General features: G+C 40.9%; 2 protein-coding genes across 4 annotated transcripts in view; both read right to left on the reverse strand.

Annotated features, from left to right (window-relative positions):
- gsk3ba (glycogen synthase kinase 3 beta, genome duplicate a) overlaps nt 1-11,406 on the reverse strand; it is a 34,114-nt gene extending 22,708 nt beyond the window's left edge. For both annotated transcript variants that reach the window (XM_086145220.1, XM_086145219.1), the window contains exon 1: nt 10,603-11,406. In XM_086145220.1, the coding sequence (XP_086001346.1) occupies nt 10,603-10,690 (88 nt within the window). In that variant the 5' untranslated portion in view covers nt 10,691-11,406. The remainder of the gene's footprint in view (nt 1-10,602) is intronic.
- A 937-nt stretch (nt 11,407-12,343) lies between these two features.
- On the reverse strand, nt 12,344-24,877 carry gpr156 (G protein-coupled receptor 156). Of its 2 annotated transcripts, XM_086145222.1 has the most exons (11): nt 24,624-24,877; nt 22,278-22,430; nt 18,832-18,959; nt 18,622-18,757; nt 18,441-18,551; nt 17,786-17,911; nt 17,331-17,426; nt 16,866-16,928; nt 16,692-16,778; nt 15,829-15,987; nt 12,344-15,603 (listed from the first exon to the last, which is right to left on the reverse strand). In XM_086145222.1, the coding sequence occupies exons 2-11, from the start codon at nt 22,392-22,394 to the stop codon at nt 14,245-14,247; spliced, it is 2,382 nt and encodes a 793-aa protein (XP_086001348.1). In that variant the 5' UTR covers nt 22,395-22,430; nt 24,624-24,877; the 3' UTR covers nt 12,344-14,244. The 2 variants fall into 2 exon arrangements, with proteins under 2 accessions (XP_086001348.1, XP_086001347.1); XM_086145221.1 differs by having other exon boundaries at nt 16,692-16,928.
- Between the last annotated feature and the right edge of the window lie 342 nt (nt 24,878-25,219).

Genomic DNA, 25,219 nt, shown 5'->3' on the forward strand with positions numbered 1-25,219 from the left:
TCACAAATCCACCGACACCTAGGAATGCTCAGACCCATCTTTTTCAAAAGTTCCTTTCAGGACCCTGTCCGAGTACTGGGGGCAATGTTTGAGAATAATGTAATAATGATTAATTTTAATGATACAAAAGCTTATAGAATCAATGCTCCTGGGATCAGACAGCAGTTCAGACTTGTCTCACGGAGCAGATAAAAAATACCAAAAAATAAAATAAAAAAAAATAACATTAAAAGGGAAAAAAAAAAACTGAATGAAAAAAACCTTTAAAAGTATTAAGTCCCCTGACTTATCATAGCAAAAATAAATTGAATGGAGATTTGGCTTACTGTAAGTGGTGTAACATAGTTGATATTAAAACTACAGACCAACATGACATTATATAAATGAGGGGAATCTTTTCTAAGTCATTCACTGTGCTACCTAGAAATATATAATGCTTAACAGTTCGCACGCTTATCAGTAAAAGCAATTACTTGGAATGCAAAAAAGCCAAACTGATCACGATTTAACCTCACATGCACACTCCCATCAAAACTGCACCCCAAGTCCACTGTATGCCATCCTCTCAAATCAGTCAGAAATGCTTTCCCCTGAGAGATCTGGATATAGAAAGAGTACCAGGAATCAATGCTAATTTTTGTACAGAGAGCAAAGCTTAGAAGTATGATGTTGCTCTTCAGGCAAAATTCATATTCCTATGGAGACTTACATACAGATGCTGCTCTACAATGGATATGGTTTCATGAATTGACCAGTTTTGTGACCCTGATGTAATGCATTTGTTTGAATAACATTTTAAATGTCAGCAAGAGCCATAAGATTGTATTATTTAGTGCCATTTAAGTACCTGGGGGCTAAACCAGATGATAGTGCTTGCATTCTTGCTCTGTAGACCTCACAATGCTAAAGATGGTAAAAGGAAGTCCCATGACTTTCGGCTTTTCATAAAAATAATGGCAGTCCTTCCTCAGACACTGCATCCTCTGTTGTGTAACAAAATGCAAGCCTCTTTCAATATCTTCAATATCTGGAAGGGTTTCAGAAGAAACAAAAACCTCAAGCTACACATAAAATCTGCAGCAGATCCTACAATTCACAGTTGACTTGCTCTCTCTGCAAATTCATTTCTTCTAACAAGATTCATGTTGCGTCTTCATGTTTTATTCAGTTATAATTTTTCTAACATTAGGGTTATTTAGATGTGATGATGACAGACACTTGGACCAAGGACTGAACCTATATATGGAACTACAGAATCACAAGTCCACATACAACATCATAAATGGATGCGTGGATACGGATATGTTCAAAGAATATGCAAAAGGAGGAGTAAATGAGTATAAAAAGAGACAGTGAAAATGAATTCTGAAATGACAAAAAAAGAGAGACAGCGAGAGCCAAAAATGTGAGAGCATTCGAGAGCGAGCAATTCAATCTGCCTACATATTCCAGCAGGCCCAGTTTGTTGACGCCTCCGCACTTCCTCCAGCCATGAGAAAAGTCTTTGCACAGGCACATACATGGATGAAAAAAAAGAGAAGAAAAATCTCACCAGGATATGTAAAACTGATGCCAGTGGGGAATGCCTAATCAGTTTGCAAATGTCACTGTTCTCTATTGCAATGGCCTGGCAGGAGGCCAATGTGTCACACAATGCCTGTGTGACATTTGACATGGTCAAATCATATAAGATATGATATATAATATTTATAAACAATCAGATATACAACAGTCAAGGAAGCTTATCTTGCTCATTTCCCACCACAAGGACTCGTTATCTGTAAATTAAAAATTAATGGTGATTCACCATTACCTGGAAAAATGTTTCTTTTGAAATACACAAGCTACCTTAAAAAAAACTACTACACCTACACTGACAATGAATCTGACCCAGGATCATGAGAAGTATGACAGATCATTGAGCGGATTTCTTTTACGTTTGTTGAATTCAGCTGACAGATGAGACAGTTGCTGGAATGCTCAGGCTGTGATGTCAATAGTTAATTCAGTTTATCCAACTAGTCCATGGCACAGCTTAATTTAGCTTAGGTTTGTGAACAATACTCCAACTGTCTAATAAATACAATATGATTCTGGTGCTGGGAATCTTCGAAGTAGCCAGTTTGTTGGCTCAATCTAAAGTCTATGTGTGTGGATCCACATTGTGTATGCAGTTTGGGAAATAAGAAACTGTTTAGAAAGAATATTATCACCTTGTTTGATATGATGGTATATTATCGCCTTATAATGTTGAATTGTCAACCATATCAGCCAATATTACTATACTATAATAACATATTTGGTATCCAACAGATTCTAGAGGAAATGTCCATCTTTTTAAAAGCTTTATATCACTATGTTCAAAAGCTAGTAACTACTCTTGTTCTTTTCTTTCCGTTTTGCAAAAGTGGTACCACAGAATGTGAGCAGAGGCTTAATTTCTTGTGAAAAACAGGTGCTTACTTGTTGGACCAAAGTTACCAGCGAATGTGAATTAATCTGTTCAGGCTGCTTACTAGAAACCCAAAATAAGGATCTGAAACATACCAAAGGAGTTCAAATACAGTCATATTGGTTGTTGTGTAAGCCTCTAATCAGACAGTCATTTGATTGGCTGCTTGAATCATGTCAACAACTTTAAACCAAATAATGCAAACATTCATGATGGAATATGAAGCTAGTAGAAACATTCGTTGTCATTGATCAATACCCAAATTAATATAAATGAGTCAGCGTAGAAACACTAGACATGTGTCTAGTGGCCAAAAGAAAAAATCATCAGATCAAGCAATTAACAAAAACTGTGGTCTACTTTTGCCCCATTGTCCTGATTTACCTCTCTCACACTATTTGAGAAGCTTAGTCAAAAAATTAGTAATCACTTAAATTGAAAAAAACAAATACAGTCAAGTCAATAAGTATTTGAACCCCTGTGATTTTGCAAGTTCTCCCAATTAGAAATCATGGAAGGGTTTAAAATTTTCATTGGTTCATTTCCATTGTGAGAGACAGAATCTAAAAAAGAAAAAAAGAAATGGAAAAAAAAACAGAAATCACATTGTATGATTTTTTTAACAATTAATCTATAAATTACAGGGGTCAAATAAGAATTTGATCCCTTGCTTATCAGCCATATTTACGCCCCTAAAAGACCTGTTCCTCTGCTTTTAAAGAGTCCAACTACACGCTGCTCATCATTCTAACTGAGTAGCACCTATTTTAGGTTGAAGCTTTCTTAAAGACACCTGTGCACCCAACAATCTGCATAAGTGTAGCAGCCAACATGAGTAAAACCAAAGAGCTGTCAAAAGTCACGAGAAACAAAAACGTTGACCTTCACAAAGCTGGAAAGGGCTACAGGGCAATTGCCAAGTAGCTTGGTGAAAAAAGAACAACTGTTGGAGCCATTGTCAGAAAATGGAAGAGACTAATGACTGTCAATGTCCCTTGGACTGGGGCCCCACGGAAGATCTCTCCTTGTGGAGTATCAATGATGCTAAGAAAGGTGAAGAATCAGCCCAGAACTACACGGGAGGAGCTGGTCAATTATCGTAAGACGGCTGGGACCACCGTTTCCAATGCTACTATCATTAATACACAAACGTAATGGTTTAAAATCATGCATCGCACGGAAGGCTCCCCTGATTAAGTCAGCCCATGTCAAGGCCCATCTGGATGATCCAGAGGACTCATGGGAGAACATTTTGTAGTCAGATGAGACCAAAATAGAACTTTTTGGTCTTAACTCCATTCAACGTGTTTGGAGAAAGAAAAGGGATGAGTATCGTCCTAATAATACCATACCTACAGCGAAGCATGGGGGTGGAGGCATCATGCTCTGGGGGTGTTTTTCAACACCAGGGCCAGGACGACTGCACTGAGTTAAGGAGAGGATGAACGGGGCCATGTGTCGGGAGATATTGAGCAAAATCATCATGCCCTCAGTCAGAGCACTGAAGATGGGTCATGGCTGGGTCTTCCAACATGACAATGACCCAAAGCACAGGGCCAGGAAAGCTAAGGAGTGGCTCTGTAAGAAGTAATCAAGGTTCTGGAGTAGCCCAGTCTCCAGACCTAAATCCAAGAGAAAATCTTTGGAGGGAGCTGAAACTCTGTGTTGCTCAGTGACAGCCCTAAAACCTGAGAGATCTAGAGAAGATCTGTATTGAGGAGTGGGCCAAAATCCTTGCTGCAGTGTGTGCAAGCCTGGTGAACACCTACAGGAAATCTTTGACCTCTGGAATCGTTAACAAAGGCTTCTGTGTCAAAAATTAAAATTGTTTGACTCAAGGGATCAAATACTTATTTGACCCTGTAATTTACAAATAAATTGCGAAAAAAAAAAAAATCATTCAATGCAATATCAAATTTTTTTTTGATTCCGTCTCACAGTGGAAATGCACCAACATTGAAAATTTTAGACCCCTCCATGATTTTTAAGTGGGAGAACTTGCAAAATCACAGGGGGATCAAATACTTATTGACCTGGCTGTGTATAATTTTGTGAGTGTTTCTGTTTAAACACATAATTTCCTTGAGGCTTGCTTATAATAACTACTTGTAAAAGACAAATCTGACCAAACTGCAGCTCTTTTTCAAACATTACTGTGTCTTTCTCAATGTCACAGGGTGTCTGCTTGGAAATGTCACAAGCAATTCATGCACTAACATTCATGTTTAATACCACTTGGCCATAACGCGTGGTACAATACAAATCCTCAAAAGCAGTTACCTGTCTTTTTTCGGTATGTAATGGTCCCAGAGAGTCTTCAAAACATGTTTTACCAAATGTGGTACTAGGCTGCTATGCAGGGAAAAGGACATTTGTAAAATGCCGGCATAACAAAATTTGATTCAAACAAATCCAAGTTTTTCTGGTAAATACACAGTGTACAATCCCATAAAAAGTGCAATATCAGGAGTCCCATATGATCATTACTTGCTGAAAGAAACAGATAAGATGAGTCTGTACAAATTTGGCCAAGCAGTTCCTAGTTCAAAATGTCAAGGTATTTGTGATCAGTCCTGCTGGGAGAGACACAAAACCTGCAAGAAAGAGGACCAGCTGAAAATCTTTTCGTCTCTTTCCTTCAAAAGAGTTGTCTTGTTACCAGAGAGATTCTGAAGAATCCTCTCTCGTGCAAATCCCCGTGTTTCCTTTTGAATCAAAGGGGATGTGGGGTTCACCCCCCTAACATCATTTGCAGAAAAAGGGGCAAAAAAGGAGAAAGGGGAAAAAGGAGAAGAGAGAGAGTGAGTAAGAGAGGCAGACAGAGAGCTGTTGCTTTGAAATGCTTTTGAAGCTGCAGATTGTTCATGGCCAGCTGCCTCACCTCAAAAACAAACCCTCAAGACTGTGGGTGTGTGAATGTCTGTAGCATATGTGTGCGCTCAGTCTGCATACATAAGGAGAGTAAGGGCATTCTCTCAGGACATTTATACACATACAGCTGCTCAAGATCACCAGTTGTGTGTGTGTGTGTGTGTGTGTACCTTAGTACTGATACTCAAGGTAACTAAGTCAAATAAGGAGAGGACGTGACAAGATATCCATGCATATCCCTGATGTTGTTCATTATCCCCTGATGTAGTTGCAGTGTTCTTATCCCTGATGTTGTTCTCCCTGCTGTATATTTATTTGTGGATGTCTTTGCTACCTTCTGTCTTCTAACTGTCTGTATTTATATTCATATTCTTTTTTGACACTATAACTGTTATGCTGCTGTGACAAAAGAACTTCCCTATGGGGATCAATAAAGTTTATATTATCTTATATGCCAAACAGGTGACGAGTGTTGCATGAAATCAGTCTGATGTGCTTTTAGCTAGAGCTGACATTGCAATTCAAACCCCTCTGAATGAGGAGATGGATATTGGAATAAAAACATAGGAGCATTCAATGAGCAGGTCATTATTCCTTGATTCTGTATCAATCTGTTGGCATTAATCCCACAATTCATCACAAAACTCATGCACAGGTAGCCATGGAGTCAAGTTGTTCCTCCCCACAAATCAATTCTTATCAGTATTTTAAATGATCAAAATGTCTTTTGGTTAAATGCTACTCAGCTAAATATAATTGACTGTCGATTTGAAATGTCCGAGTAGGAAACCAAAAGACTTTAGGTAAAATAGAGAAATTTTGTGTGTTCATTGTTAAATACATATCAAACAAGATTCAAGTATTTGCTGGTCTCCAGAATTGCACCAGATTGATGCTTTTGACTTAACAGAATATTTTCTGTTCAAGGAACACTGCGCCAAACCAGTGTTCCTCTCATGTCTTCCTATCATGGTCTTATAAAATCATTTTTGAAATATGTCGCATGTTGAAGGGACAACTGCAGAATTGCCACGTTAAATGACTAAAGTCTGAAGACTTTGAAAAGATTTGGAAAAGACTCAAGTAAAGCTATCATCTCATACCAGCTCACATTTACAGACCAGTTTTTAGAGTCTCAGCGTATTCTGAGACAAGGCTGAGACTGCGATTTTACAAAAAACTGGACTACATCAAAGATTTGAAAAGATGTGGATAAGACTCCTGGAAATCTACAACTAGATTCTTTCGGCACTTTTTTTTTTCCATCAATGCAATGTTTTCACTGGTTATTTGCAGGACATCTGCTATTTCAGTCCATCGCGCTTCCTCCTCCACTTGGTCGTGCTACGTTGGAGTTGACATCACACAAGCTGGGCTGTTCTGCCCACATCTCCGCCATCCGCTCCTCTTACTGGACGCTCAATACTGATCTGGACGTCGTTCGCCTTTACCGTTCATCCATACTGCAAAAAAATACTGTGTCAGCCCCCAATACTGCTCTTGCGATCATTTGTCTACCAAGTTTACTTTAACAGTTTTGTTGGAGCTCATCTATTGGTTGTTGATTGCATTACGTCTTTAACTCATTTGTTGGGAGCATTAAAAGAACCAGCAATTGTATTTGATTATACAAGTTTCCCTCAAGAAATGTGGCACACATAAAATTATTCGAGACAAAGTGGAAGACAAAAGCGATTATAAAGATAATTTGCACAGTACTAACCTACATATATTACAACTTGTTTGACTAATATACCATGTCAACACATGCGCCCACACTTTTTCTAATAATTGCAAAGAGTATTATGTCCCTCCGATAGTCAAATTCATTTTTTGCTGAAGTTTACGTCATTGTCATCCACTGGCAGATCCAAATATAAACTCAATGCTTTTAGAAATTCAAACATTCACTAGTCTAAGTACAGAAACTGCCTCAGTATGGGTTTTCACATGGGAGATTATCAAGTATGTGTTTGTGTCGATGTATTTTTACACCAAAACCAAGATATATGCCATGGTGATAATATTGTGTAGTTCTACTAATGATCATGTTCTCCCTCCAAGTTGCTATTAAAAGGACAGAAGAAGTCATGAGAATCACAGTAAGTTCACATAAGCACAGCTCTCACAGAATTCAAACAAATGTCTTTCTTTTGTGTAGACAGTTATGTTTTTTAATAAAAAATCAATTACATTGCACCTGATTATGACCGTCTGCCTGCTCAGAAACAGTTCTGAAACTTCTGACAATCCAGTGCTGCACAGAGCGATATCCAGGAAAAGGGCGGTGAGCTTAAGATTGGACAGCTACAAAGGCAACCCCCTGCAGCTTGACACTCAGCTAGTGAGAGACATCATGTACAGTGGACACACAATGTCAAGCCCTGCAAACAGTCCTTATTACCAACCACTGACCATGGTTTATGTGGTACAGGCTTATACTAGGGTTTATTTAACCTTGTACTCCACTTCCAGAAATATCTTGTGCTGTTCTTCTTGGAGAATTCTGAGCAAATATCTAGTTTGCATTGCGGGCAAGCAAATTACACAGTGAAAGGAAGGTGTTCAGAACTTACAAGAGGTAAACACTGTTGGTTTCAGCTGAACATGCCACATGATGTTGCACTACAAAACAGATGTCACTGTTCTAACAAATTTATGTGGCCTAAGCTCCAAACAGCGTCAAGATTCTACTTTTTCCGCTCATCGGCCAATGTCAGGTACACTGAAAAAGGAACGGGCTAAAAATATTCATCGAACCCTTAATTGGCCTCCTACATTATAAAAAATATGGTAATTTTTTTTCAACATGGGTTGATGGATGGAGTTTTTAGAAATGAAACTTTTTCTTGAGGCTTTTCCCACACGGCAACTATAAGGCGGGCCAATCCCCTTTGGGTTGGCATGGCTCGAGGTGGTATAAGGTTTGTCTTAGAATTGAAACGTTCATGGTTCCTTTGCCGAGCTCCTTCTAGCCTGTACAGGTGTTGCTGAGCAAGACGGTGAACTCCTAATGGCTCCCACTGCTCAGTGGCTGCTCAAGGCTCTACCTTGATGTGCTAAGTGCGGAAGACAAATTTCACTGTTGTTGTTCTTAGTGTATAACTGAATGTGCCAAAATAAAGGAATTTCTATTTCTAAATATTTTGAAACCAGATTCATCATTATAATTCCGTCTAATGTAATCCACCCCGTCTCAAAACTATTCTTTGCTCACTTGTTATCGGAACTAAAATACACCAGTTGGCAGAGCTGTGAGTTGTTTGATGGGCTACGTATGCAGTTCATATTACCTTTATTAATCCTTTCAACAACACACATGGAAAAATATAACTCGTCATAGCACTGCCTCACAGCAGCTCTGATCCAATGAAGTATCATTTCCAAACTAGTTGTGCTTGTTTCTACACAATTCTGCTCATAATACATCAATTTAGTGGTAAATAAAATCATGATGAAAGATCATAGATGAGGAAAAATAAACTCTGTGAAAAAAAGTCCCAATAGCCAGCAAATCACAATTGCGGACAAAAGCTCATCTGACAGCAGTCTCAATGCACTGCTGATGCTTCTGAGATTTCACAAGACAGAGGACATGCTGTAAATCCAGAAGTTCTTACCAGTAACACTGAAGGTTACCTTTGTTGAGCAAAAATGAACATTAGCGTTTTAAACTAAAAGGAAGTGAAAATTGGTTATTCAGAGATAATTTGATAATACAAGGGTAAATAGTCAGGAACCTGTCACTGACAGGGATAGGTCAGTTGTGTAAATATTTTTGATACACGCAACTACAATGGAGGACAATGGAAATGCATGGGGAAACTCAAATTCAATCCACTTTTTGTGCACTCTAATGTCAGATTTTAGAAAAGACAGTTTTGCTGAATAGCCAACCATTGAAGAGTTTACATGGTGCATTGACTTACCAGGAGTCACTAGGTGAACTAATGTTTTAAGGATAGAGCAGAAAAAGTCTCACGGTGATATATCCAAATTAGTACAACATTTGAAGTTATGTCACTGTCTTAAGTTTGCACACCAGAGTCTTTATGTTCAATCTACCTAGTGATAAGCTGGAGATTCATAAAACTGACCTTAATCGGAAGAACAACCCACAGTCATTGGAATATACATGCCAACACTAACAGCTGTAACCAGGGCATGTATAGGGGTAGAAATGGTGGAGCATCTCAGTTTATGCTTGTTGTTTCCCACTCAAGTGGTTTTCAGCACCCAGGCCGGCACAGCTTCAGGCGTTACCCCCAAGTGTATCGTCATCATGTCATAGCCTCAAAGTGGCACAGACAATCCTAGACAGATTCATTTTCTGATTGTGTTAAATACAACTGTTAAAACTGAGAACATGTTAAACATGGGTACATTGCATTACTGTCAAAGAGACCGGATTACTTTATTCAGTAATTCACACACATGCCCAATTAAAGAATGGTCTAAACTTGCAAGTTTGCAGAGACTGACAGGCGTCAAACTGGCAGCAGACAGGTCAGAGGGTACAGAGGGGCTATGTCCAAGATGAATAAAACGATTCAAGGACGCAGATTAAATATATTTATCCACAGTAGGCACATCAAGGCTAGCTCGTTCTGGAAGCAGGCCATTAGACTTCCTCTTGGCGACCAGTCTTTCACCAGCCACCGGTGCCAATGTGGAGCTGCGGACAAGATACTCCACATGTCTGATTCTTTTTTTCACGGTTCGTGGACCATTCAGATCGGTAAATCTGCCATCTTCCTCTATCTCTCCCTCCCGTGGACCATGGCCAGATCCAGCCATGGGCGCACCTACCCCTTCTGACAGTTGCGTAACCGATTGGCTCTATCGCGTTAACTCCATTCCGCATATGGTTGTCGCGATGTTATCCCTATGAAATCTTTAAAAAAAAAGAGCAATCGTCTGTAATCGGACTGTAAAATGAGAAGAATGGGAGACGGAACAGGTCCGATGACAATAAGGTCTTCCCCTTGGCCCGGCGCGGCCCTGCCCTGCCCGGCCCGGTCCGGCGCGGCCTGCTAACAGCATTACCGGCCCCCAGGGCGGCGCGTCAGAGCTCGGCGGTCTGCGCTCACACCGCAGCCAGGGAGTGACACAGATTCATGACAGGGCTAGGCTAATCGGCGGCTAACCCCGAGTCCGCATGACACATTTCCAGCTTGGCGATTGTGAGGACATTTGGCGAAGAATCCGAAGCCCCCCGACAGGCCTGGATCGTGCATGAAAAACGAATGCTACCGTAGAAATGACAGGGATGTACTTACTGCTGACTTTCATGCTGCCGAACGCCGAGGGCTGCGGCACTGGTTTGCAGCTCTCCGCGAAGGATGTGGTCCTGGGCCGACCCGACATGTTCCAGTCGCTTTGATTTTCGGAGGCTTGTGACTCGCTAGACGACAGGGCTGGTCGGTTCTCCGAAGCGTTTCATCCAAAGAAATAAGGATGACAATAAACGAGGGGCTATTTCACTGGGAGCACAGACAGAAAGCGACCCCTCGATTCCACGATCCTTCGCGATATATCCTAATATACTAGCCTGACTTTTCCACCGCGGTCAATGCATTATCCTCCCTTATATTCCAGCTTTTACTTTCAACGGGCCTTAGAAGATAACGTCTCTGACTAAAATAGTCATGAATCTGGCCTCTCCGTTGCCCCCCCTCCCCACTAAAAAAGCTATTCGTTTCAAGATGGGGCTTTAAAAAACGACGGTTGACGAGATGAGATGCTGGGAGTGGGGATCCGACGGAGCTCACAGGCAAATGCGGTGCTTTCTTGGCAATCGAGGGCGCATGCAGTTCCTCTTCATATCCCGATGTGGAGGCTCAATGATCCGACTGCCATGGCGGCTCCCTCGCTATACCCGAGCCTTCAGACCGTCCAACGGAAAATCTGCTAGCTGCTACAGTCCTTCTTCGTCCTGTGTTGCTCCGCGGTGAGGCACAATCCACGCACGCCGCCGTCCGATTTCCGCGAGGTAGCGGGCGGCGTGGGCTTCCGAAAGTGATGGCAGTTGGGCACAGCGATTCGACACTGAAATTCTTTTTTTATTCCTTCCCATAGGTTTCGGGCTGGTAGTCTTTGTCGCTGCGCACTAGACCTACGCAATTATCGTAAGCGGTTTTAGGGTTGTGGCCGCCGTCCCGGAATAAGGCGCGCGCCGCCGACGTAAACCCACATGGCGAATATGAACGCTGTGAACGCGCAAAACGATGAATCTGGGGTGGCCGACTGGACCAATAGCAGAGGGTATCCCTTAGAAATGGGCGTTTACGATGTCCCTTTGGACGAATGACAACACCGCTCTCAAATACCACATGGCACAATTTGCGTAGCGCCGCCCATACGACTTCAAAGCCTTTTTTTTCCACGCCGCGAAAGGAACAAAGGGCGGATTCACTGATATGATTGACGTCTCTATTGACCAATGGTGAGTCAAAGTGTGACTGTCAGTTCAAAAGGGCCCAGCTGTCACCGAGCACCGGTGGTCATGCAGCACTGTTGCTATGTCGATTCCGAACGCCTCTTTCACCATACTTTTTATAGACGAAGCCCCCGGTACTTTCATTGAAACAGTGTCATAATGCTCAGTAATTATTACAATGTGCATGTGTGCAGATGTGCACAATTGTACACACACACACGCACACGCACACGCACACGCAGATAGATAGATAGATAGATAGATAGATAGATAGATAGATAGATAGATAGATAGATAGATAGATAGATAGATAAAAAAAAACTCTCCCCCTCATGATACCAGCAGCCCTCTCTTTCTTATGTGCATCACATACCAATTGTGCAATAACCCAGAATTATACGTGCATATATATATATATATATATATATATATATATATATATATATATACACTAGTATATAAAAATATACCTGAATTTTACTTTATATTGGCTTTTATTTGTTTTCACAGTAATGCTTTCATATATATATATATATATATATAGTAGCTTTTAGTCAGGGAAACACCCGGGTGAGGTTAAATGTCTGTTTAATAGGCAATGGCTGTTCTTGGCCACAGCCGTGCAATATGAGCCTGCAATACAACTAACTGTTCCCGCTCAATTCCAGATAAAAAATTAAAAAAAACAGAATTCATTGCAACCCAAACCACACACAAAATTCCCAGCAACCCTAAAATTACACGGAAAACACGCATCAACATGAACCCCAACATTCTTGACTCGCTACACTATATACCTGTATGTAGTTTGTGAGTAGGAGCCACTGCAACAAAGAACAATATCTCCCCAGGATCAAGAAAATATTCCGATTCTGATTTTGATGATCTGATACAGGTCACTTGGGAACATCTTTCCTCCAGTACTAATGCCAGTACAACTGCGTTTTCAGTTTTCCCTCATGAAATGAGTTTCTCGTAGCCTGCCCCTTAGTGGTTCATATGCAAAATGAAGAGTGGGAGAATCTTAAAAAGCAGGCAACAGGGTTAAAGTAACGTGAGACGCTGTATTCGCTTCATAGAAACACTTCCCCTGGCAAATATATATTTTTCCCATTAGTGAAGGGGAAAATACTCAGGGAGAAAGAGAGGAGATAGTGGTGCTGCGTTACAGACAGGCTCGATGCAAATCAGTGCAAAAGTGAGAGAAGATATGCATTATGTTTCATTTAATTTTGTTTGTTTTGCAGAAATTTGGAATATGTAAACTCCCAAAAGTGTCATTGTGAAATATGTTTGAATACGTGGTTAAGTTATAAGGAGAGATCAACTTCACCACGAAAAGCATAATGGACAAATACAAGATCATGGTCGTCATTGGCTCTTCCACAGTTGTTTTTGTGTCAGAACTCAATTTTCATTTTACTTAACATACAAAGTTGTCTTGAAAATGGACAAGTTAACATTTTGAATCCTTTCGGGGCTCCTTTCAAAATTCTATGCCTGTTTCAAAGTCGCTTAGATATTTCAGTGTATAGTAACTAGAGTACATTCAGATTTCACAAAATAAATTACAGATGTTTTCATCTCTCTCTCTCTCTCTCTCTCTCTCTCTCTCTGTCTCTCTCTCTCTCTCTCTCTCTCTCTCTCTCTCTCTCTCTCTCTCTCTCTCTCTCTCTCCCGCACTCACCCACTCACAGACACAGACATGTATACATAAAACACACTCATGCACAGTCACTAAATGTGCAATTAATGCTCTTACTGGGCCAGGATAGTAATGAGAAAGGTGAAGAAGTGACTAGTTATCATAATGCTGACATCGTGAGCATAATGTTCCCAAATCCAACGACAGACAGGAAGAATGTGACGATAAATGTCACATCCATGAATAAATTAAAACAGCACTGAGATAAAATCACACAGCTACAGTTTAAGAAATGTGCATGATAATGAAATGCCAGAGAGAAATATACTCGACACGTCACAGCTTCTACAAATAAATACTAAAACAGCTGTGAAGGTTTGCACAGTAGAAGTTGTGCATATTTTTGCTCTCGGATGAAAATCATTTTACTCTTTACTCTGGAATCAGTCATTACCAGTATGTAATTTAGACCTGATTTTCATTGGCGTAATATAAATTGTTACTCATCTTGTAATTTAGATCGAGTCCTTTTTCAAATGTATGAAACCTCAATAAAAATGTATCAATTTCAAAGTAGTTGAATGTAGAGACCAAAAATATACACATCACAAAATATATAACATGTTCTGCTGAAGAAATTAAATTCCTCAAGAGATTTTATTTTTCAGAAAAATAGAAAACATCACTTGAAAAAAAAATCACAATCTAATTATCTCCCATATAAGATGGAGCTTGGGTCCATGGATATTTTAACTTCACCTGAAAATAATTCTACAGCTATGTATTCAAGACTAAGACTATGTACTGGTGCATGTGTAAAGTGCAGTAAACCAGTGCTTATACAAAGGTGGGTTTGAGGTCTTCTTTGAACACCACAGGATGTGGTGACCGGTACAGACTAAAGCCTTCACATTCGCTGTCGGATGACTCCGACGAGGTGTCAGAGGACAGGAAGGAGCCTCGTTGCAAGCAGGAGTCACAGTAGGGACGGTGGTAGAAAAGATAATCTGTTGAGCTGCTTGAGTCAGAGTCCCAGTACCTGGAGGAGTCTGTAATGTGTCTGTGGCGCAGCTCTTTATCGCCACCCTCATCCCCATGCCTACTGTGACCGCATGGTAAAATAGAACACCTGGGGCACTGTGAAACACACCTCTCGCATTTCTGTATTACTTCATGCCCCTCTGCCAATTTTTTATCTTCCTGCATGTCAAGGGCACCATTGGAAACCTGAAGGAGGGTACCATCTGTATTGACTCCCGCTGGATGATGGCCTTGATCCTGCATTTCACAGCTTTTCATTGTCTTCCCACATCTTGCAGCATTAGAAGCTGTGTAAAAGCAAGGAGGGCTCAGACCTCTTCTGGATGAACGGAAGGGAGGTCGGCGTTTTCTCATTGCGTAGGGCGAAATGCTTGGGTAGCAGAAAACCACAGGTGGATTCGGGGACTGCGGTGTCCTCAGGAAGCTTGGGGAAAGGGGGGAGCTGTCAATGAATTGTGGATGAGGAGGTGACCTGGCTGTGTGACTGAAAGATTTAAGTGCAGTTTCCATGACTGCATCCACACTCAGTTCTTGGAGAATCTCCTGGAGTTGCTCACTGCTAACATAACCAGTCAGCCTGGCATTGGGTCCTGGTGAAGTTAGGCCACTTGTAAAGGGTTCATCATCGAATGGGTCCGACTCTCTACAAGACTGGATAGATGTTACAAAGTTGGCTACCTCCTCTGCAGTCCGGAGTGAGCCAAAGGGCTGCATTGACATGGGCTGCTTAAAATCCCCCACAGTCCCTGACTGGCATGAGGCTTTCCTTATGGGACTAGCAATATAAACAGTCCGCTGACTGTCACACTTGTCCATACCAACTGTGTGATGAGAGGAGGCAACACTGGTGGATGTTGAGTCCAGCCCAGGGGGAGGCTCGGAGGAAGGCAGAGCATCCGAAGATGTAACAGCTGCAGTGGTAAGGAGGGGAGAAAAATGGGGGGGTGAGAGTCTGGAATTAGAATCTCTCTGGGGTTTAGAAGAAAATGGGCTGTAAGACTGAAGTTCTGTGGACTGAGTTGAGGGGGAGTTGTGGTTTGTGGTATTGGAGTCCACATCCTGATTCTCAGATGGCTGGCTGGCTGACATGAGACGCAGGAGTTTGTCTTTGGCGTTATTCACCTGCTCCTGCAGGCTGTCGATCACTGCGTTTTTCTGTGAATCGTAACAAAACACTGTCAATAATGGAGGAAAATGTTGGATAAATTACTTGAATAAAGTTTCCATCGTAGCTGTCTTTTGACTTCCAAAAAGTTGCCGTGTTCATGCATTCTCAAACACTCGAACTTTCCACAATGTTAAAAACGGGTATAATTACATAGGATGATCTCATATGATATTTTGTTTGATCCAGTAGAAAAATTGCAAGACGTATAATACCTCGCTTAGAAGTTTTTTCATAGAAGTGTTCTCCCCGAGCAGGTAGAAGATCTCCTCCTGGCTGTAGACTGAGGGGTGACTCTTGCTGGGACTGCTGAAGTACTTGGCCATCTGACTTGGGCTGTTCTGGTCATCTTCAAACTGCCTCCATTCAGTCAGCTAGTAGGTGATTGTGGTATCGCATAGCAGTAAGAACTTATTTAGTATCACACTGATCGCCAGCAAATGATACAATATACACACCAGAATATTTAGGCCAGGTGTTTTTGAGTATGTTGCTCACTACTAAAATATTTTCCATGTCTTCATGAAAAGCATTCCTTTAACTAGATGCCAGACACTTCAGAGAGTTGTAAACCTGTTTTCAAGGCACATAGTTTTGACTCACAAACACATGTTGTATGAGTCACCCTCTACTGACAGACATGACAAACTGCATATGGAAAAGCAAGGGGCACCACGGTCGCTCATATTATTTGCCAGTTTTCTAAAAACAGAAAGACAATAAGAAGCATCCATAAGCCATGAGTCTTTCTTCTTGTCATGTATCATTTACGTTTGTGGCGGTCTGTCTGACTATGATTGTTTTCAAACACCAGATCCTATGATGACATGACAGCCCTGCTGAAACAAAAGGACCCTTTCAATCCACTGGGCTCTACATAGATATACTACATGAACAGGGTCACACCAAGACATGAAGATGTGTGTTTTTCCAAGGATGAAGACTGAAATTCACATTCCTCTGACATTGAAAACAGAAACCACTGAGACAAGATAGACAGGTGTTTTTTTTCTGTCTATACCCCAGGGGCTTTCGTACATATTGTATGTGTCTCTTTATTCTGAGGATGTTTACTTACTTGAGGCACAAACAGCATGCAGTTTGTAGCCAGTGTGCAGATGAAAATGGCGCCAGCCACAGTGCTGTACACCAGGTTCGGCCAAGCCTGGAGGAAGATGGACACAGGGACGGCCACAGATGAGGAGAGAGTGACCAGAGTGACAGCAGTAATGATGGTAGGTGACTGATTTACTGGAGGGAAGCTGACATTGCTGGTAAGCCCTGCCAGATAAGTCCCATAGAGGAGAAGACACCCCTGAACAATGGAAACAAAAAAAAAAAAAGTTAAAGAAAATGAAGGAAATATAAATCATGTCAGACTTCATGTTTTGTTTAGTTTTTTTAATTAAATTTAGACTTTTCCATCTTTAATGAAGTATTACACAAATTTTCCAAACATTTTGTGGGGACCAGCAAACTTTGGCAGACATTTGTATATCAAGAGACAATAGCACTGCGAGTCAGAACTATGCAAGATGCAGTCACCAAACTTTACAGGTGTGTTACTGAAACTAAAAAGTCATACAGGTCATCAGGTGCTGGGAGTCACCTGGTGCAGGTTGCGCAATACAAACTCAATCCTTTTTTTTCAATATATGCAATAAGATAAGCGGGACCAAAATTGCATTTTAATAGATCAGCACAACAGTTGACGTACCTTTTTTACAACAATAATAATAATCCACAGATTCCAGTAAGAGGAGGAGCAGGAGTTCTGGTGAGATAATAGGTAGGATATATCTCTTTCCACCACCTAGATCAGGGAGATCAATTATTACTTATTCCACTTAGTTTTACCCATCACACCTTGTTTTTAAGAGAAAACATTTGAATTATAGAGCCTGCATTTTCCCACTATACATATGCTTTTCTGGTATGTGTGTAGAACTGATGTTGGTCAATTATTCATAAGATACACTCAAGTGTGACATGGTAAATAATTGTCTTTGGCAAACCCAAAACATGGGTTTTACAGTGGAGTCGGCGAGTTTTCTGAAGTTACACATGTGAAAGGAAACTTATATGCATATCTGTACATGCAGCCTTTTCAGGAGGTTATAGTAGCAAAAGTTTCCTGCAAAAGTCGTGTCACACAAAATCTCTTTATAATACCTTCATAACAGCACTGATAGATTGGGAACACCTGATGGGGTCAGAGAGGTTCCAGGCTGTGAGAATCAACAGGTCCATTAGGATCAACAGAGCAACTATGCCCATCAGCTGGATATCTCTAATGATCTGAAACAACAAGGAATTTGAAAACTAACTTATAATTTCACCCACAGATAGAATTTTGCGAGCAATTACATGACTGGAATAAAACTAGGGTGATCCAATCTCTAAAACTGCATATTAAAAGATCATGAGGAAACTCCAAGTTAGAGTTCTTCTGTCTTCCTGTCCAAATATTTTATCCCTTATTTACCTTTACCCACGTTGATATTGAATTCAACCTCATCTAACGAGTATAAAAAATAATATTTTGTTACATCATCTTCAACATTAACATTATTCAAGCTATATTTAACTACCAAGAGTATAAGTAAAACAGATCCATTCATATTGTTTAATCTTTTTATCTTTATGAAAATTCAATCATTGAACATGTGTGCTGTTTCATCATTCTGAAATCATCATGGAAATTTAACTTTTTTACCATATATATGTATAAAAAGTGTACAATTATATGACTTTTACAATTCATGCATCCTGGAGTGACTACATCTATTAAAATCTGACCACTTGGAGATTGGATGAGCATGCTTACCACTCTCTTATCAGGCACTCGCTGCGTGAACACTCGGTAGAGTCTCCACGTCTTCCCCAAGATAGGGCCAAACACCAGGGTGCTGCCGACACAGAGAGTCCACAATCGAGCCTGTAGGAAACAGCACTGCATCATATCCAGCAGCTCATCTACAATATCTTGGAGGTTGAGAGGGACTTACGTGCATGACAGCCGTAGATGTTCCAGTAAGTATTTGTGGTCTTTCATCGAAGGCAAACAGGAAGCCACTGATATAGGTGAGCATGCTTCCAAAGAGAGTCAGGATGTTCAGATTGGGACTGGACATCTTCACTATTCTGAAAAGATCATACGTGCATGATAAACCCATACTTGGAAATCTATTTGTGTTCCATTATGATTTGCTCTCTACCTGTTGTTTTTGAAGCGCAGGGTGAAAAAGAGGAGGCAGAAGGCCAACAAAATGCCAAAAGAGAGTAGCGTCCACACAACTGCGCTGAGCACCAGGGAGAGAGAGCGTCCTGGGACGCCGGATGCCTTCTGCACACACATACATATATCATATAAATGACATTAACAATTAAAAAGACCAAGTATTCAACTTCTTTTTATGTAAAACTAAAGAAGCCTCTCAGATGAGAGGTGAAACATCTTCAGGGGGAGAAACTAATTCCAACTGCCTTGGTAATATTTAACAAGATTTTCTAGTTGTGCAATTTCGGAGTTTAAACATTCTGTATTCTCTTTCCAAGAATAGACATAAAATGAAAAAAGAGATAAGGCAAATAGATCTGAATCAAATAGTTTATTCAGGTAATATTACAACAAACATCATTCAAAGAATGTGTTATATTTCATGAAAAAAGAAAGAAAGGAAGACAGAGAAGCAAACATAATATAAAGCACTCAGACAGAAAATAGTTTAGCGGGTCACGACGGTTGGAGTTTATGTTGATGCTTGTTTTCTGTGTGATTTTCTGGGTTTTCTGGGAATTTTGTGGGTTTTTTAGGGGGTGCAAGAAATTCTGTTTTTCTTTTTTTTACCTGGAATTGAGGGTGAACAGTTAGTTGTATTGCAGGCTTGTGTGGCGTGATTGTGGCCAACAACAGCTATTTCCTATTAAACGGACATTTTACCGTCAACCGGGGGTTTTCCCTGACTAAAACGCCACACTAGCTTTAAAACTCAGAGATAATCAGAGGGGCTGAATTGATCCCACCATGATTACGGCGGGGGTTAAAGTAGGGGAAAAGTCTTTCCTTGAATGAGTATCCAGTAAATGAATAAATATGAGATGCAGAATCTGCGTCGTAGAAGGAAACCTGTCCCCATTCCATATCCACATACACACCAACTCGCTGGGGTCTTTCTACAAGTGGCACACATATAGGGGTGTTGCTCAAGGCCCAGTAGCTCCAATCCTTTCTAAGACCCAGGGACCAGTAGCCATTTTCTGGGTTTAATATGTTACCTCCTTTTCTATTGACAGATTCAAGTCCAACTCCTACATCCCACTCAGTCTTCCCTTTCACCTGCACTACATAGAAGAACCTGCCAAAAGAGAAACCCTCCTTTCCCAGAACGCTGACACCAGGGTAAAACCTCCTGGGATCATCAACAGGTCTCAGTGGCGTATCGCTGTGGTAGACCTGCTTTTTGTTTTCTGACAGCACCAGTTTGGGATGAGCTGTATCAGGATCCAGAGTCACATCCACAGCATATTGTTGAGCTCGCTGAAATTCACTCTCACGCAGCCTTTTTACCTCAGCCTTTACTGTCTCCTCCATCTGACACAATGCTCTCCTGACCGCTCTCCTTGCTGTGCCCACATGAACAGCACTTTCTAAATGGGTGTCTGACCAGTCTTTGGTCGTGAGCAGTGTGGACTGAGCTGAAAAGCTCTGCAGAAGATACAGGTCGTCTTCGGTGTGTGCGAGCTGCTCCAACACAGAGTCGTTGCTCCTCAGGTCATCAATTTCCTGTTCCAATTGCTCAATAAGCCAGTGGGCTTTACTTTCAATTCCCTTCTGCTCTCCGTGGATCCCTTCCTCAGCCTCAGATTGGCATCTCTGAATGGGGCGGATAAGCTTCAAACTCTCCTCAACCTCCCTCTCTGTGTTCCCACAGCTGATCTGAGCACTTTGTGCGATTTCACATTTTTTCTCCTGTAGAGCATTGATCATCGCTTGCACCTCTGTACGTATTTTATCAATTTGAGCTCTCTTCATTTTGCTCTCAATCTCAATTGGAACAGTGCGATGATCTTTGTGGTCATTCTGAATGCATGTCTGGCACACAAAAACTTGGTCAGTGTTGCAATACATCTCCAGGAGCTTCTCATGTGTCTGGCACACTCTGCTTTTCATGTCCATTGTGGGGTCAACCAGGTGGTGTTGCTTGAAGGTGCTCTGAACATGATGTGGCTCCAGGTGAGTCTCACAGAAAGAGGCCAAACAGTCCAGACAGGACTTCAGAGCCTTGACCCTTATTCCAACGCACGCGTCACATGCAATTTCTCGCAAATCCTCCGAGGGCTCGTTCACATTATTTATGCCATCTTCTTTGCTTCCGTCAAGTGACTTCTTGAACTGAGAGGCCACTTCCGATATGAAGCTGTTGACTTTGAGGTCAGGCCATCTGTTGAATTTTTGCTTGCACATGGGACATTGTGTCAGATTAGCACAGGTCCAATATCCATGTATGCAGTCCCTGCAGAAGTTGTGTCCACAAGGTGTGGAGACTGGTTGGTTAAACAAGTCGAGACAAATGGGACAAAGAAGCTGTTCCTCAGAGAGTTCCTCTGTTGCCATTTCTGGGGACACAAGCAGCGATAAAAGCAGTTGGTAACTTGGAAATACTTGTGCCTGTACAGACTTCTATGGCCACAAATAGTAGCAAATGCCTGGTATTATATTTCATCAAACCGTAGGTTAATAGTCGTGTTAAATAACTACCATATCTTCTCACCTCAATTCATTGGCAACAATGTTGGACCGATAAATCACTTGAATTAAAGAACAAGTACCAAGACATCAAAATGTAATACTGTTGGTTAGCGCTACAAAGAAAACAAAGTGCAGCCCGCAGTCCTCCCCACTTCAGATAAAAAGGTGTCTTCATTTTATAAGTATACAAAACCATTTTCACAGGTAAAGTAAAAACAAAGCAACAGCTCACCTCTATTGTGGTACTGGTGCCCAGATGATCCAGCAGGACTTTTCAGACTGTCTGAGTGCCTTGGCATTCTCTGCTACTTAAGTTCTATTTGTACAGTCATATTAGATCCTCTTGTGCCCGCCCCATTGAGCTCTGCTTACTCTTCCCTTAAAGGGACAAATGTTGGCAGTGATAACAATTAAAGTAAAGAATTTCTACTGTCTTTTTAGATCTTTGTCGAACCCACTCCTCAAGTACTGAAGCATCGTATTCAATCAATAATTCGTTGTATTTTGTTTTCTTTGATCCAGTCATTGCATGGCTTTTGTATTGTACTGTATTGTATTATATTTCACAGTGCGGAATCCACAGTTTCATAAATTTGTTACAAACAGTTGAAAACAAGATAACATATTCAGACAGAAAACATATGCAACTCAAGCGTCTTTCCAAAGCTTAAATAGATTTTTTCCCAATGACCTACTTCAATCAGCATAAAAATATTTTAGGGCAGACACCCATATGCGTTTCAAATTAAAGATATGTGTTTGTAATGGAATATTGGTGCGTGTATCTCTATGTGCTTGTAAAATAAAAAGTGTGACATTCTCAGGCATGAGAAACGAAACAGCTTCAAAGTATTTATGAGTATCACACTGTTATATTTCAGTATTTCGATCCATGGGTGTGTCTGTGATTACCGTGCTGAGACTGCATAGTCTCTGTAAAATGTCGAGGCTGTCCTGCCTGTTGACTCCTGGGTAGATGAAGCAGTTTCTAGAGTCACACTGGGAACTGCAGTTTGACTCCGGGTCCATGTTTTGCCTCAGGCAGTCTGCTTTTTCCCACACATCCTGAAAAACAACAGACATAATTGAAGAGGAATCTATGAGGGCAGAAACTCTATACATACCACGTTGTTGATTTGCACTCATGTAAAACAGTACAAACATCTTTTTTCTCATCAATGACATCAGATATGAACTTTTTGCTTTATGTTCAGTCCTGCAATGCTGGGCCTTCAGTTCAATAGCTGTAATACCTCCAGCCACCACAGAGTGGTGCTGTCACAGAAATGTTTCATAGTTCAAGGGAAAGTACAATGGATGTATTTTTTTCCTCAGTGCATTTACATGAGTCCAGCCAGGATATATATTTAGGCAAAGCATTCTTAAAAGCTTAAATTGAGTTATTTCTTCCAAAAAATTGATAAACTGGGACTTCACCTGTTTATCCTAAAGGCCATCAGTGCATCATCAGATGTGAGCCTGCCTACACAGGATTGCAGCTACACACACTTGCGTGTATAGAGAATCACAAGAACAAAATGAGAAAAAGCTCTGCTGTTACCCTAGAACAAGGCGTTAATTAGCAGGTACACAGAGGAACATGTAAGGTGCAATCAGCTCAATTATCTTAAATACATTTGAAAATTAAGACATAAGTGTTGCAGAGCATCACCAACCAACAGGCATTTTTATGAGCTTGTCTAGGCTGCTCAGACATGTTATTGGTTTAATTACGTGACAGGGTTTCACCTGATACTCTGAGCTGGAACTAGTTCAGACTAAGTGTCTGATCGCAAGAAATGCCGCAGTGACTCAGCGACGTATTGTTGAGTCAATTTAAGACCTAAGGCACTGAGGAAGACAGTAGTTTGTTTTACATAAGAAATATTTTGTGCAGCCTCACATGTGTAGTCCATGTCTACGAGGATGACAATGTAAGGATGTGCAGAGATACTAAAATCATTGAAGTGAGAAGATGATTTGCGATCAACTATGTGAAACATGAAAATGATCTATCAGAAAGATTTTATTGGTGACCGATTTTCAAACATTAAGTGTCCACACAACAATGAAGCCCTCAAGGCAACGTATCTGGGAAACACTTAAAGTTCCTGTTCATGTTCTTTCGTCAGTTTCCAAGTTTAGATGGCAGTTCTGCTGCTTCCTGCAGGAAAAAGCACGTGGAGAGAGGAATTTCCGCAAGTTTTTCAAGCTCCTACCTTCCTAAGTTTCTGCTACGGAAATTGCCCACCAGCCTGCAAGGGTTAACAAAGGTCAACCAACACCCAGCATTGAGGGTCACTGTGTAAGCAGTGAGAACAGCAACTGTCCCTAAGCCAAATCAGGTTTTATGGACATGTTTTGACAATTCAGAATAGTCATGAGCAATGCCTTTTGATGTCCTGAATGTTATAATACAAAGATACCTCAGTTACCGGTGGCCTTAAGCTCAATTTACTCTCATTTTTTAAATTTACCTTTACAGTTTTGTTATTTTACCATAACAGACTCATTTGCTCAAATATTCAGACAACCCCTATTCAACTTTCATCATGAAAATGATTGTAAAATAGTGACCACTGTCTTGTTAGTGTGTTTCTCTTAGGACTGTAGTGTTGTAATACTGGCTGCTGCATGATGTAAAGCCAGGTTCAGAGGGCAATATTGACACATTCCTCTTAGGTTTTTAAGCTGAGTTAGAATGCAATTAGTGGGATAATCTCTGGGCACATGGTGGCATTTTGCAGGCTGCCACCGCAAAGCATTTGGTAAAATGTGACAATGAATTGTGATAAATATGGTCTAATGAAAATAGATTTAAGAAAGGATGGGTTAATTACATTCAAAGTTTTACATCAAATCTGCACCATGTTGGTGATGTAGAGGTTCTGCTACTCTTAGAAAACCATTGGGTAACCGATGACTTTTGCAGGGGATGATACAGCCCATGTAAAATCAAACCGATCGTTGTATCACATTTTTCATACAATTCAAATAGTATAATCATATGGGCAGTTTGGGAACAATGTAATTCATTTGGCACACAAGCATTTGTTTAACTACAGTAACATGACAAAATCTGTACTTTTCAAACAATTACTCGCGATGAGTTTACATAAGTAGAGGAATTACTAATTGGAGGAATTCTTTTTTTTTTTAATTGTACAGGGAAACATGTTTCCACACTGTACATATGACAATAAACACTTTGAATGTTGAATTAAATAAAATGAAAGATGAAATACAGAAAACACAAACCTCAGCCTCCGAAGTACATGTTCCATATGTCTAACTCCAGTTCAGGTTCCATCGCAAGTGAAACGTGATTAAATAAGAAAATATAAGAAGAGATAAGTTCTAACATTACAATAAAGTTCCCATTGTGACTTTCTTGGCAAAAATCCTGCGACGTGAACTTCACGAAGATCCTGTCAGGAGAAGTTCACTAGACAGCCAGAGTTTCCATCTGAGTATGAAGGAAGGGAGGTGTGTGTCAGAGGAAGAGATGTGTTTGTGTGTGTATGTGTGTGTGTGTGTGTGTGTGTGTGTGTGTGTGTGTGTGTGTGTGTGTGTGTATGTGTGTGTATGTGTCTTCTCTCTCGCTCTTTCTCTCTCGCTTTCTCTCTCCCCCTTCTCTCTCTCGCTCTCTCTTTCAAAAGCTTTTCGAAGGGCCAAATTGGTTTCAGTGTGAGGTGACCCATGCTGTATATACAGGCAGTGCCAATGTGGGTGCGACGGATTGCAGGGGACCCTGGGGACTGGGAGGCATATGGGATAGGGCGGTTCATACATGCCTACATGTGGATACAGTAAATACAGTGAATAACAGCACTTGTTCGAATGGAAAGACAAAC

The sequence above is a fragment of the Fistularia commersonii genome, chromosome 4 (genome assembly GCF_037954325.1).
Source record: "Fistularia commersonii isolate RoL2024-O1a breed Wild chromosome 4, RoL_Fcom_v1.0, whole genome shotgun sequence".
Lineage (NCBI taxonomy): Eukaryota > Metazoa > Chordata > Actinopteri > Syngnathiformes > Fistulariidae > Fistularia > Fistularia commersonii.